We start from the raw sequence: 13,964 nt of genomic DNA, 5'->3' as shown, positions 1-13,964 counted from the left end.
AGAGCCATCCGGTTTGTTGTTCGGACCGTAAATTATGCGAGTCCATCTAAATGCAATGAACTTCGCAGCCCTTATAAGGTCGGTATCTGTAGGAAGATTATTCGAGCTTGAGGGCCACAAACCACAACACTTGGATCACCACCTAGTGGCCAAGCCTGATTTCTCTTTCCTTCTTGCTTTCCCTTGTTTTCAGTATCGTTGAGAAGAACACTCATCACTTGGTTCTAAGCACAAAGCCCATGACCCAAACCTGGGCTTGAACACCCTGATATTACCATCATGACGGCAGCCGAGGCCGATGGCGAAAGGGTCAAGCGACAGGGCACCACGCCAGCCACCACCGAGACCGACACCAGTTCCAATATGGAGCAGAAATCGGAGGACCATGCCTTCGAGCTTACCAGGGCCCGAAAAAGCACCCACATCGGGCCCTCCACGGCTCCCGCCGTCTTTTACCCAGTGTCCCAGAACGGATACCGATGCGACAGCTACCCCGGTGAGAACAACAACATCGCCAATGGGGGAGCCGGTACCCCGGGTTCCTGGACCCCGAATGACAAGGACCCGTTTGAGGTGGTATTTGACGGTGGCGATGCCGACCCCATGTCTCCACGGAGTATGAAGACGGCACGCAAATGGTTGATCCTGAGCGTTCTTTCAGGGGCGGGCCTGTGCTTGTAAGTGATTCCTTTTCCGCCGGCATACGATGCGCCAGTATACGATGTAAAAGTCATACCAACGTTGTCCCAGCACAACTGCTAGCTCCATCTACAGCTCCACGTACGCTCAGATGGACGCAGAGTTTAACTGTTCTCGTATCGTTTCGACGCTCGGCATCTCCACATACGTGCTGGGCATCGGTTTCGGCCCCATGTTCCTTGGTCCCCTGAGCGAGTTCTTTGGCCGTCGCCTGATATACCTCATCGCTTGGACTCTGTACGTCCTTTGGATCATTCCCCAGGCCGTCGCCCACAACATCGCCACCATGCTCGTCGCCCGCCTCTTCGACGGGCTGGCAGGCAGCGCCTTCCTCGCCGTCTCCGGCGGCACCGTCAGCGACCTCTTCAACCGCGATGAACTACAGGCCCCCATGCTGTTCTACTCCTTGGTCCAGTTTCTTGGGCCCGCCCTAGGCCCGGTCTTGGGTGGCTTCATCAACTCTCATGTCAACTGGCGGTGGACGTACTACGTCCTGCTCATCTGGGCGTTTATCCAGCTCGTTCTGGTCGTCTTCCTGGTGCCAGAGACGTATCGTGAGTGCCAATTAATCCTCGAGTTGCTGCTGGATTGCTGATATCAATGGCCGCAGACCCCGTCATTCTCCGTGACATGGCTAGGGCGAGGAGAAAGAAAACTGGTGACGACCGTTGGAAAGCCCCTATGGAAAAAGTCAACAAGTCCATTGCCAGGACTATCGGCCTCTCTCTCCTTCGGCCCTTCCAGCTGCTCATCTTTGAGTTCATGGTCCTCAACCTGTGCGTCTTCTCCGCCATCCTCCTCGGCATTCTCTACCTCTTCTTCGGCGCCTTCCCCCTCGTCTTCCGCAACGCCCACGACTTCAACCTGTGGCAGGTCGGCCTCAGCTTCCTGGGTATCCTAGTTGGCACGCTCATAGCCGGGGCTGCGGACCCGATGTTTCACGGCATTCGCTGCTGCCTTGTCGCTCACCTCGAGAAAGAGACGGGTACTCAGGTGTCCAGCGAGCCCGAATTTCGGCTCCCACCCGCCATCTGCGGCTCATTCCTTGTTACCATTGGGTTATTCACCTTCGGATGGACAACTTTCCCTCATGTTCACTGGATCGTGCCCATCATCGGGTCAAGCATATTTGGTGCAGGGTGAGTGCTGGCCCCCACTCCGATTGCCCTTTGTCGTTCAATTACACGCCAGTCCGCCAGCATGGCAGCGAGCGGGATATAGGGTGGGCGCCTATTTCCCGGTCTAACAAAGACCTCTGTACACTGAATTTGACGGCAGCTCGCCACAACTTAGTGCTGTCTCGGTTACCAGCACCGATGGGGTTCGGAAGGGTGGTGTTCTTGGACTTCTACCATGGACACTGCACGAGTTATGCCACTAACTGTGCATTCTTGCAGGAATCTGCTGGTTTTTACCGGTATCTTTACCTTCCTAGTAAGCAGTGTCGTCGAGCCAAGAGCTTCGCAACAGCCCAGTGCCTTGAGTTGTGCTGTGTGGACCGTGTGGGGGCGCGGACGAAAGGTTGGGGCTGACGATGAGGCACAGGTCGACGCGTATCCCCTCTATGCGGCGAGCGCACTTGCGGCCAATGCTTTTGTGCGCTGTCTGTTCGCAGGTGAGTCCATCGCAGACACCGGCCAGTCAGCTGAGAACCTATTAACCAGGAAGTCGCCGCTTTAGCCACATTCCCCTTGTTCGGGAACCAGATGTACGACAAGCTCGGATATCAGTGGGCCTCATCTCTCCTTGGCTTCCTGACGCTTGCCATGCTGCCGTTCCCATATCTGTTCTTTAGGTACGGTAAGAGGATCAGGGGCAACAGCAGATTTGCCACGGATTGAGATGGATGGCTTGCCAAAGATGTAATTACATAGTGAGATTGCTTTTCACGCAACGGGTCGATGCAGGTGGTGTGATAATCGTGGGATTCCCGAGGGATAAACCGGTGGTGCTGGGTTTATATCAGCAGAGGGGATAGTCGCGTATATATATATATATATATCTTCCTAGCAGTTATAGCTTAAACAAGACCTATGTAGTCGTAGCAGTTGTACAGCACACCACATTATGGCGTGTTTCCGCCTGACACAACCTCTCGATGCAGGCGGTTAAAGTTTGCAGGGACTAGAAGAGTTTTCAAATTTAATAACCGCCTTACCATTATACTGAAAAGAAAACTGTTAGCCAGAGTTGCTTCAAGCTTAATTTCGCAAAATAGACACGAGTTAGAACCTCAACTCACCTCTCCAAACCGTGAGGCCAGCCCAGGCAGGTCTTCTAGGCGTTGAATATTCACAACGGGCTTGACTAGACCCCTCTGAACAAACCCAATGGCTTCCAGGATGTCCTCCTTTGTTCCGACCGCAGATCCCACAATGTTGATGCCCATGTCGATAAGAAGCAGTGGATGGAAAGAAACCAGTTGGTCAGGGGACGGTATTCCAACACTAACCAGGGTGCCAAAGGCCGCGACAATGCCCAACGCTGCATTATATGCGCCGCCTGAAGCTGCACAGACGAGCACCAGTTCAGCACCCGTCTGTCCCATGGCAGCTTCAGCGTCCCGCCGTAAATCCTGGCTCTGGGCCGCATCGACAAAGCAATCTGCCCCGGACGAGAGGCACATATCCCGCTTTGTATCGCCCACATCGATCCCCAGGACACGATAGCCCATGGCCTTGGCGTACTGAACCGCCAGCGCGCCCACACCGCCGCCAGCCCCTGAAACCGCAACCCACTTTCCGCCGACGACGCCGGCATTCTTGATCGCGGCGTAAGCAGTGACGCCGCCGCACAGGATCGGGGCGATCAGCTCGTCGGGCACGGTGATGTGGGCGGGGATGCGCAACAGGTAGCGGCTCGGCACAAGGGCGTACTCGGCAAAGGTGCCGTCCCTCTTGCGGCCTGAGTTGAGCTGCTCCTTACACCGCGTCTCGCCGCCCGCGTGAAGGCAGAACTCGCATACGTCGCAGACGTCGCGAAGCCAGGAGATACCGATCCTGTCGCCGACCTTGACCTGCGCCGACGGCACGGCACTGCCCAGCTGCATGACGTAGCCGACGCCCTCGTGGCCCAGGATGTCTCGCGTGGGGCCCAGCTCGCCGGTCGCCAAACCCATGTCTGTGCCGCAGACGCCGCTCACGGAGAGTTGGACGAGCACATCCGTCGGACCCGGCTCCGGCCGTTGGACATGGGTGATCTGGAACTTGAAGCAGCCCTTGGAGCGCTGTTCTTGCTCGAGTCAGATTGGAGTGGACATGATCCCAGGAGGGGGAGAACTTGCCACAACCACTGCAGCTCGCATCGACGCTGGGAGAGAAGACATCTTCTTCACGATGGATGGTTTCACTTGACGTTGCGCTGCAGACTAAGAAGATGAAAGCTAAGGCGGGAACTTGACTTTGCACAGGAAAAGACAGAGCTGAGCTAACTTGAAGAGAGGGCGGAGAGCCTTGGGATAGCCCAGGTACTTAAGGCTAGGCCATGCTCTAAGTAGATGTACTCTTCAATGAGCCTACAGCGCAATGTACCTTACCTACTCTCCGCGACCCCACGATGTCTGATTTCCCCACATCCCTCGGTAGGTAGGCCCCACAACTCACACCTCATCTCGCCCAGCGGCACTCATGATCCCGAGTCGGTTGTCCGAATCTGGATCTCTACCGTGGCAGCCAAAGCTATAGCCTGCCAGGCTCGATACTCCTTTTCAACTCAAATCCCCTACCTCGCAGGCGGGCTGGCCAGATGCCACTCTTCCCTGGAGCCAGGATGCCATTGGGGTCCAGCGTGTCCTTGAGCTGCTGGTTGAATTTGAGTGCGGCATTTCCATTCCAGTTGTACACGCTGGCGATCTGATCCATGTAGCAGAGATGAGTTCGATACTCGCCGTAGCCCTGCGAGTCTGTGTCAGCTGGTGCTCAGTCCGGCCACGTCTCAAAGAAGCTCACTTCAGCTGCCGCGTCGTCGATCAGGAGCTCAATACATCGGTGAGCCTTCTTACGCTGCTTGGGGTCGGTCTTGTCAAATGTCAGGCAGACTGTTTTCATTTTTGATGCGTCAGCTCTGATCCAACTTCAAGGGTGGAGATGGTGATCCTGTCAAACATACCAATGTGGTGTAGCTCTCGCCACCCGACGACGAATGTTCCAATATAGTCGAATCCAAACTCCTTAAACCGACGCTTGACCATCTCGCACTGCTTGTTTGCGTCAAAGCCCGTCGCGGGCGAGATGGGAGAGAAGCCAAGCAGAGACCCCCTCTCGCACGACCAGTTGAGCCAGCCCAGCTCGTAAGTGTTGGGCAAACCCTTGAGGGTTTCCTCCCGCATGTGGAGAACGGTCCGTTTTTCGCCCTCTGCCCTGGGCTTGGGAAACTCGTATCTGGCCTAAAGCAAGTTTCAGAGGGTGAAGTCGTGGAGGAGAATGTCAAGAACACGTACCCCGGGAATTTGCATAAAGGACGCCTTTAAAGCTTCCCACTGCACATCTCGCATAGGCTTCGGTCCATACATGGCGCCGTAAATGTTCCACCGGCCTACGTTAATCTTCCTGGCGATTTCGTCGATCTCAGAGCTGGAAAGCACGTCCTTGTTACTAGTGTAGTCACTCTTCGGACCATACACGGCAGCGTCGATGAGGGTGTTTCTGATGGTAGGAGCATTCTGGATGACACCAGAGATGCGAAGAACACGAACACGCTCTACGATCTCAGGCAGGTCTGCCTCTTTGGGGAACGAGAAGAGGTATGCTTGATAACCCTGGACAATGCCGTCAGCACGCACTGTGTTTGAGAAATCGGGCATAAGTAACAACTCACACCAGGATCAGGCATGAGCCAGACACCCATCTTGGTAACAATTCCAAAGTTGGACTGAGTGAAGATGCCATCCGGGTAGGGACCATAACCTATAATTCTCTCATGTGAGTGGCACGAATGTGGATAAGAGATGAGAAAAAGACTGACCATACTGGAACGTTTGCCAGGTGTTGTTGCCAGGCAGGGCGCCCATGCCTGTACGCATCACCTCGCCAGAGGGCAGGACAACTTCCATGCCACAGTGAAAGGAGAAGTGCTCCCCGTAAGGCGTGTATCCGGCACCGCGCTCGAGGGCGTTACCAACGACGGAGCCCCCACCTGGACACTCGGTCAGCACATTGTGGGGAACGCGAGCGGAGTTCTCTCAAGTAGCTCACCGAGATCGGGATTGTCAATCCACAGGTTTTGAAACCCATTCTTCTGGAGATGTTCATACAAGGCAAAATACGTGACACCGGGCTCAAGGAGGCACGTGCAATCTCGGCTGCTGACGTCAAGGACCTTGTTCATGCGGGCTCCAAGATCAAGGACGATGCTCCCGCGAAGGCGAGGGGCTGCACCGCCGTATCCTTGTCACAAAGATGTCAGCATCCATTGCTGAGTTGAGGCTAGCCATGGGAGCCAACGGCTGACTTACCGAGGTTGCGGCCTATCGACACTGGCCAGAGTGGCGCGAGGTACTTGTTCGCGAGCTTGACAACAGCACTCACTTCCTCGGTGCTCCCAGGGCACACAACGGCTCCAGCGAGAAAATGCTCCTTCTCCAAGACGTAGAACAAGTCATGTTCCTTGGGAAGGTTGTAGTAATGACCCTGCTCGTCCGGCTTCATGGACTGGCGTGTATGAACGGTCACATTGTCGTTCCCGACAACTTTGGCCATCTCCAACAGCACCTCACGGAAAGCACTGGCCGACACATCAGGTGGAAGGACCAGGACGCTGTCCTCAAGGGAGCCAAGGCCGTTGATGGAGGCCATTGAAACTGGTGTGGTAGGTTTTTTTTTATATAGTTGAAGCCCGGCTCTTGATGGGATACCTGAGCCAGAAGATCGAAACTGGTGTGGTAGAAACTGATGCGTAGACAAGACGGGAATGACTCAGTGTCTATTTGAGAGAGATGGCAAAAAAAGAGACGGGTCCTGAGGGTCTTTGAGTCTGCCATTTGCCTCCTGGCAGAGCCGTCGTGCCCCATATCCGGGCCCGAACACGAAGCCGAATCCTCTCGGTAGTCCGGTGGTGAATGTGGGTCCGTGGGACCCTCCAGACTCGACCCCACAAAGTCACCACACCAACCCCAGACTTGAACCCCCACCGAATTAAAAGGGGCTAGCCTGAAGTGGAACATCCCCACGATTTGACGCTCTCAGCTTCAAGATGGTCAGGCGAGGGGGCAGAGGTCAAATATCAGGGTGATGAGGCTCCCACTTCGGGCCTTGGTGTTCGTCACCTTGGCTTCTACTACACAGTCTGAGCCTTCCGCCTCGAACCACTCGAGGGCTTCTTTTCGATCGGAACTTCTGACCCTGCACCTCTCAAAGGCAAAGTGATTCTCTCTACATCTTTCCGGGTGGGCTTCCTCGGTGGGCTTCTGGCTCAGTTATCACACCCACGGTCGGGCTTCAACTGATATCAACAAAACACAATGTCAACGCATCATAGCATCATATCCCAATGCTAACAGAGTGATTTCTCAGGTTGATCGCCATCGTTGGTACACAACGTGCCCCGTGTACCTACCCTAGAGATCATCATCGTTGGCTTTGTGAGAGCGCATGCCATTTAGGGTGACAACGCTGACAGGACTCCGCAGTGCAGGTGAGATTGCAAACTTGTCGAGCGGGTGACCAAATAGATGCTGGACTTTCCAGGCGTCGGTGGCTTAGCCGCAACAGTTGCTCTTGGATTATTGGGACACAAAAATCACGGGAGAACTCATTCGTCACTGGACGGAGACGCGACCAATTGCTCGGTACAGCAGCGAATCACAAATGCACGTGAGTGGAGCGCTAGCGAGACGCTGATTGGAGGCAGACGGGGACTAGACAGCCAATCGCAGGTTGTTCTAGTTTTGGGCGCTTTGAGCTAGACCGCAACGAGCTAGTCAGCAGGTGACTTGACCCTACAGCGGACTTTTGCCCAGAGAGTCTGTACCTCAGATCCGGCGACGCTCTACCCCGCACTTCCCCAGAAAAAGAAGGAAAGGGATAGCGCGGGGGAGGCACTTGACCTACCTTAGTCATTGGTGCAGATGGCCGTTTTTATGAACGTCAGTGCTGGGCTTTCCCCTCTTCACCTCTTCCTTTTCCTCTTGCTTCTTGTTCTCCATGCAAAATAAAATAAAAGTAAAAATAGGACTCTTGTGTTCTATAGTCATCATCTTGAGGCCCCGGGGTCACTTATCCTTTCCCCCTATTTGCCCCCTATTTTCCCCGTTCGCTTTTCTTCCCTCATCTCTTATTGCAGCGATTGGATTATCCTCATCTCGCGTGAGCGAATCGATTTAGCTGGGCCTTCTCAAAACACAGACGAACTGCCGGTGTCTCCATGCCAACCAGAACTTGTTCATACTGTGACAGCAGCTTTTCAAAGATTGAGCATCTAAAGCGCCATGAGCGCTCGCGTGAGTAGCATGTGTCTTGCACAACCATCCCGGTCCGTGGCCGTCTTTGCAGCAAGTCACTGATGAGTCTGCCAGACACGGGTGAGAAGCCCTTTGAATGTCAGAAATGCCACAAGAGATTCTCGCGAGGGTATGTTGTGACAACCTGACCTTGCCTGTGGGCGCCGACGCTGACTGCTGTGTGCGACGTGTAGAGACGTTCTGAGTCGGCATCTAAAAGGACACGGCGACAACGACAAGGGCCACAAGAACGCCTCCAAATCAACCCAGGTGCGGTTGCAAGAGAGGCAACACGACCCCGAATCTCCAACTGGCAACGCTGTCGTTGTGTGGCCCTTGGGCTCCGCGTCTTCGCCCTCACGCTCGTCCCGTCACAGCCCTCAGCAGCCCGGGGTAGATGAGGCCCCCAGTGGCTCTGACAGTGCCCCGAACAATGCCGCCGTCTCTAGCATCGACGCTTTAGACCCTGATATCGTCATCCCGAATGCTCAGGAGATTCCTGTTGCTCCGAATCCCGAACCTTCCGCCCGGGCTGACCTCGGCTCGCTGGACCAACAGACCGCGTCCCCGACTCCCTCCCACGATGTCCGGCAATCAGAGAAACCCCCCTTAGGCCATGAGATTCATAATCCGATCACGCTGGGTCGTCTTGGAACGACCCCGAGAGTTGGCCAGGAAGATGACGAGATGCAAGCTCGCTTCTCTTTTTCATACGCCATGCCGCCCATCTCGGAAAATTCCATCGCCGATCATGAGCTCTCCAATTCCATGGCTCACAGCCAAGCCGAACCCGATGCGCTCATGAGCAACAGTGTAGATTCCGCGACCGCCCACCTGAGCTTCCCCGACGAGACGCAACCCGCAACCACCTTTCGACGCGACAGTCTGCACGGCCACGACACCAGTGCTCTATCGGACCAGGACCTGGGCCATCTCCTGGGGCAGTATGCCGACAGAACATGGCCACCCGCTGAACCAGACTGGCTCCCCGGCTTGGACACAGAGTTGGCGATGCCAAATCTCGACTGGCGTAGCTGGGGAAATAACCCCTTACTCAGCTTCGATGTCACTGCCCCTCTGGATCATCCCATAAAGAGGAGGAGGAAAACCGCGAGCTTCACATCTGAGATTCCCGACGAGCGCTTTGCTGAGATGGCCCAGCTGTGGCCCAAGAGGGGCGACCAGCCCTGGCAGCTTATGCAGACACTGTGGTCAGATGCTGTCTCCCACAGAGGCAGCAATCTCTTCTCTGGTACTGAACATACCGACGACTCTTATGTTGCCGCCGGTCCCAAGTCGGCTGAAGGTAGGCTCGACGACCAGCGACGGATGAGCATGAGTCAAGAGTACGGGGTGGAGTGTCCTTCAGTGGTAATACCCGCGCAGAAACGTGAGTGATTTGTTGCGGTGTGCTGATATTTCTCACAACAGGCACGATTGTCTCAAGAGATACGTTTTCCCACCCTCGACATGTTGGAAATCTGCATCGAAATCTACTTCCACAGGTTCCACCCGCTCATGCCGTTTATCCATAAACCGACCTTTTCCCCTAAACACAGCCCGAACATGGTTGTGTTTCCTATATGCCTGATTGGCCTTTTTCACTTGGACCCGGCAAGGACTCGTGGCTTCGTTGCCAGACACTTATCAGTGAGTTCATGACCAAGACTGCTCTCTCCATCTCGCCCACTTGACACCCGAGATTGCAGCACATTGACACTTTACCTCAGAAAGTGATGAGCAACTGTAACACTATTCTCTCCAAGCCGTGGTCAAGATCCGATTCTAGGTCCTTGCTTGTCGTCCTGGCATCATCTACGTTGGCGCTGTCATGCGCAGCTGCCATGGAGGTCTGTACACGATCGCGGTGGCCGACTCGGGGTGCAAAGTACGCTAACACAGCAGTAGGAACGTGTTCATTCTGAGCAGACTCACGCACTTTACTCCAAAGTTCTCTCGGTACGTTGGCTTTGTTCGCCTGTACAGTGGACTGCTGCCTAATCATGGACGACTTGAAACAGGTTGCACAGCAGAATGGTCTCTTTGAGGCTGGCAAAGGACCGCCGCTTGCTTCGGTGCTCCCCCAAGGAAGGTCAGACAACTCAGCCTGGAAGGCTTGGGCAAGAGTTGAGTCAACAAAGAGGTAAGCCCACTTGCCGGGCTGACGCAGAGACTGCCCTGTCATGTACTCTGACGTGATGCAGTTGTTTAATTAGAGCAGTGCTGATGTGGTGCTCTCTCAGATTGATCGCCTGCCTCATCATGGTGGACTCGTTCTTCTCCTCTGGCATGGGAACTCACCCCATAATCCGCCTAGACACGATGCGCTTCTACACCCCGTGCTCGACAGCGCTCTTTGAAGCCCCTGACGCGAATCGGTGGGCGAGGCTGGACTCGGCCGGCCAGTGCATGAAGCCCAGCATGCTGAACCTTCAACCCAACCAGACCTTCCTACCGGCAGACGTCCCGTCGAGCTCGATCGGACTATACTCGCTCCTGTCGGCCGTGTGGCTGCGGCTTACTGACGTGAAATATCGACTTTTCCTGCAGGACCCAACACCGACCCCTCTCATTCCAGGAGAGCTGTACCAGAAAGATGAAGCCGGGGCGTTGCTGGTGCCACTGCTGAGAGACATCTACACAACATACAAAGCTGACCTGGTACGGAGCAATCCAAACAACGTCTCGTTTTGGCATGTCATGTGCATCAGCATTACGACCAACATGGATATTTTGGAGATTGCTGCTGGGCGCGAGGGTATCCATGCTGGGAAAGAGGCACTCGAGAGTATCGTAGGCTGGGCGCAGAGTCCCTCGGCAAGGCGGGCGTGTTTGCACGCAGCCCACATTTACGCAGCCATGTCAAGGAGAAAAGTCAGCGATGGGACCACGTTCCTGTCAGAGGATGCAATCTTCAACGCCGCGCTCGTGCTTGGCCTCTACCTCCTGGTAGGTCCGGACTCGCTGCAGGAGGGCGGCGAAACAGAGCCGTTTGAACTGCTGGAAGACGTCGACTGGAGTGAGCTTGCCGAGGAGGGTTTTGCTGGCTACGTGTCCTCGTCCTCCAACGCAGCCAAGAGCTCGCTCGCTGTCCGGTTCGTGTCTATGGGCGGGCCGGTTTCTTTCAACAGCATGGTGCTTCCGGGAGGGCTCAACTCAGCTAGGAGGGTGTTGGTCGACTTCGTGAGTCTTCTAGAGGAGGTGGGAAAGTGGAAGGCGGGAAAGTTGTGTCACATACTCCGCCTCATGAGCGACAGCGTGACTGATCTCTGATTTTGAAAGCCGCCCTGCTCGTTTATTTCACACGCAGAGAATCACAGGGCTGGATCTTGGGCCTGTTGATTCTATCCAACGTAAAAAATGATAACGGTGCGAACTCTGCCATTTGTTTACAAGACGCTTCAGATTTCCAGGAATGGCCACCAGCCAGGACGCATCTCTTCCTTTGTTATATTTTTCGCTTCTCGGAACGGTGGTAGTAGCTGCTGGTCTCGACCATGATGCTCATTTGATCTGTTCCCACCGCGTGTGTGCAGAGGCAAAAGATGTGAGGTGGAAGTAGGCATCGTTAAAAAAAAAACTGTGTCCCCCTTCGTAGCTGCCGCCGCCGGGATAGAAGTCATTAGAGCGGCCAAGTCCACTGCCGTAGAGGTAGGCTCGGAACTCAGAGGCTGAGTTGTGATGGAAGTAGGGCAGACGGAACGAGTTAGACGCTACATCGTGGTGAGGTCCAAACCAGAGGCACTGCAAAGGGCACATCAGAGTCTCTCGACTTAGCCATCGAGACGTTATTAGTAGAGGGGTCGATGTGGTCCACTAATAATATGGCGTTCTGCGAGGTAAACTGGTCAAGTCATACTCTTTTGCGGATCATTCGTTGGGACGCGTCCCTGGGTTATCTTGAGGACAGGCAGAGCACGCAGTAGCTCTGGCTGTTGGTTTTATGTGAATGAGGCTATGGATCGGCCGAGATAGAGAGGGTGGAGCACATTTGAGGTTCCACAGGAAGGAATATGGACGTGAAAATCAGGGCAGGTCATGTTTCTTTCTGAAGACGTTTGGATGTGGGGCCGCCATCTTTTGAGCCTGATAGAGCATGTACAGATACAGCTACTCTACACGGTTCGCCCTCAACTAGCAGTCCCAAGCTCCCCAGGCAACAAGCGCTGAACCACCTCAACACTCCGTACATGCCGGACGTCCTACCCAAGGCAGCATCTAGCGTCAACTTTAACTTTGCGGGGCAGTTCCAGCTCCCCTGAGAACGGCCCCACGTCCGTACCACACGCACGTGGGGCCCCTTTTCTTCTCCCACAAACGCTGCCACAGAAACATCATAACTACTTCTAGCTGGGGCTCGTGTTTTACTCTAGACGTATATTTTTGTGCTGAACAAGTGTGTACACTAAGATATACTAAAAAGAAATACTCTACAACATGTCTCGTCGTGAGTTTCAGGGAAAAGTTGCCGTCGTTACAGGAGGAGGCAGCGGGTAAGGCCCATCGTCGTCCTTTCACCTTTGCCCTGATTATTGACGAGATATAGGCTTGGTAAAGCTTGCGCAGAGCTCCTGGGGTCACAGGGTAAAGTCCAGACCCATGTTAGGCATCTAACCCCTCCAACTAACCGGAGATCTTGATAGGAGCCTCCGTTTTTGTGAACGATGAACGCAATGGGGGCAAGGTAGGCTGACTTTGGGACCGTTCCTAGCCTTTCATTCTTTTTTCCCCCTTTTTTGCGGTTATTACAATAGTCGCTAACAGTATGGATAGGATGCTCTGGCGGTCGTCGAGTTGATTCGAAGCCGTGGTGGCACTGCGGTAGCGAACGGGAACAGTGTCTTGGCTGGCGATACCATCATCGAAACCGCCATTGCCGCCCTTGGGTCGATTGACATCTTGATCAACGCAGCCGTTTATAGTCCAAAAACAGGAAGCATTGTCGGTGTAAATGGCCGTGACTGGGATGTGTCAAAAGACGTTCAAATCAAGGGAAGCTACAAGGTAATCAAGAGATCGGCACCGTCAAGCATGAAGGGTTCGGTGGAGCTGACTGTGAGACAAAGACCATCAACGCAGCCTGGAAGCACTTTAGAGCGCAGGGATATGGCCGCGTGGTAAACGTGTCGTCCCTCGCTGCTCTTCATGGACTCCCACAACAGGCTGTCGAATGCAGTGAGTTGATCCCTCACATTCACTTGGTCGGTTCAAACAGCCTCTAACTTCGAGGATCAAAAGCGACCAATCATTCGCAAATTGGCTATAGTTTCACTCTCGCCAAAGAAGGCGCCAAAAAGAACATCTTTGTCAACGTCGTGTTCCCTGTCGGTATGAAACGTCCTGTGCTTTTCTCAGAGCCGAGAAAAAAGATGGCTGACATACCATCTCCCAGGTGGCCCTACTGACAACGAGGCATCTGCTGCTGCCTTCGTCTCGTTCCTGGTCCACGAGCGAAACAAGACAGAGAACGGAGGCGCTTATGAACTTGGGGGCGGTCGAGTTGCTAAGCTGCGCTGGCAGAGATCAGGCGGTTTGTTGCTGCGCGCAGACGATTCCCTAGGACCTGAAGCTGTCATCAAGGGGTGGTCGAGAGTGGTTGATTTTGAGAGACCAGAGTATCCATCGGGTCCCAACAAGTTTCTAGATCTTCTCAACGTTGGTCTGAAACTGCCCGTCGAAAAGTATCCAGCATCCATTTCTTTCAAGGACAGAGCCGTCCTGATAACAGGTGCTGGCTCAGGGTGAGCTCTCCACCCCCCAACGTCTCCTAGCTCCCCAGATTGTCTAATGAGCTACTAAGCCTCGGACGTGCGTATGCACTACATTTTGC

General features: G+C 54.4%; 4 protein-coding genes across 4 annotated transcripts; 3 read left to right on the top strand and 1 right to left on the bottom strand.

Moving 5' to 3' along the window:
• Positions 1 to 279: 279 nt before the first annotated feature.
• On the top strand, positions 280 to 2,379 carry MRS44_008464 (uncharacterized protein; the record flags this gene model as incomplete). Its single annotated transcript, XM_065620938.1, has 4 exons — positions 280 to 677; positions 751 to 1,253; positions 1,310 to 1,838; positions 2,097 to 2,379. 4 exons carry the CDS (start codon positions 280 to 282, stop codon positions 2,377 to 2,379), a joined length of 1,713 nt encoding a protein of 570 aa, XP_065477010.1.
• A 553-nt stretch (positions 2,380 to 2,932) lies between these two features.
• MRS44_008463 (uncharacterized protein) lies at positions 2,933 to 6,491 on the bottom strand (the record flags this gene model as incomplete). The annotated part of the gene is made up of 9 exons (XM_046280068.2): positions 2,933 to 3,930; positions 4,424 to 4,592; positions 4,647 to 4,735; positions 4,807 to 5,083; positions 5,138 to 5,455; positions 5,515 to 5,603; positions 5,662 to 5,832; positions 5,892 to 6,083; positions 6,152 to 6,491. The coding sequence occupies 9 exons, from the start codon at positions 6,489 to 6,491 to the stop codon at positions 2,933 to 2,935; spliced, it is 2,643 nt and encodes an 880-aa protein (XP_046131904.2).
• Positions 6,492 to 8,122: 1,631 nt separating this feature from the next.
• MRS44_008462 (uncharacterized protein) lies at positions 8,123 to 11,407 on the top strand (the record flags this gene model as incomplete). Its single annotated transcript, XM_065620937.1, has 7 exons — positions 8,123 to 8,134; positions 8,210 to 8,264; positions 8,355 to 9,505; positions 9,901 to 9,984; positions 10,043 to 10,093; positions 10,156 to 10,277; positions 10,339 to 11,407. 7 exons carry the CDS (start codon positions 8,123 to 8,125, stop codon positions 11,405 to 11,407), a joined length of 2,544 nt encoding a protein of 847 aa, XP_065477009.1.
• Positions 11,408 to 12,571: 1,164 nt separating this feature from the next.
• MRS44_008461 (uncharacterized protein) lies at positions 12,572 to 13,879 on the top strand (the record flags this gene model as incomplete). Its single annotated transcript, XM_065620936.1, has 5 exons — positions 12,572 to 12,627; positions 12,681 to 12,735; positions 12,908 to 13,251; positions 13,401 to 13,462; positions 13,527 to 13,879. The coding sequence occupies 5 exons, from the start codon at positions 12,572 to 12,574 to the stop codon at positions 13,877 to 13,879; spliced, it is 870 nt and encodes a 289-aa protein (XP_065477008.1).
• Between the last annotated feature and the right edge of the window lie 85 nt (positions 13,880 to 13,964).

Source organism: Fusarium solani (genome assembly GCF_023522795.1).
Source record: "Fusarium solani strain SB1 chromosome Unknown bctg00000005, whole genome shotgun sequence".
Lineage (NCBI taxonomy): Eukaryota > Fungi > Ascomycota > Sordariomycetes > Hypocreales > Nectriaceae > Fusarium > Fusarium solani.
Note: the sequence above shows the minus strand (reverse complement) of the source record. Positions and strands in the feature narration are given on the sequence as shown.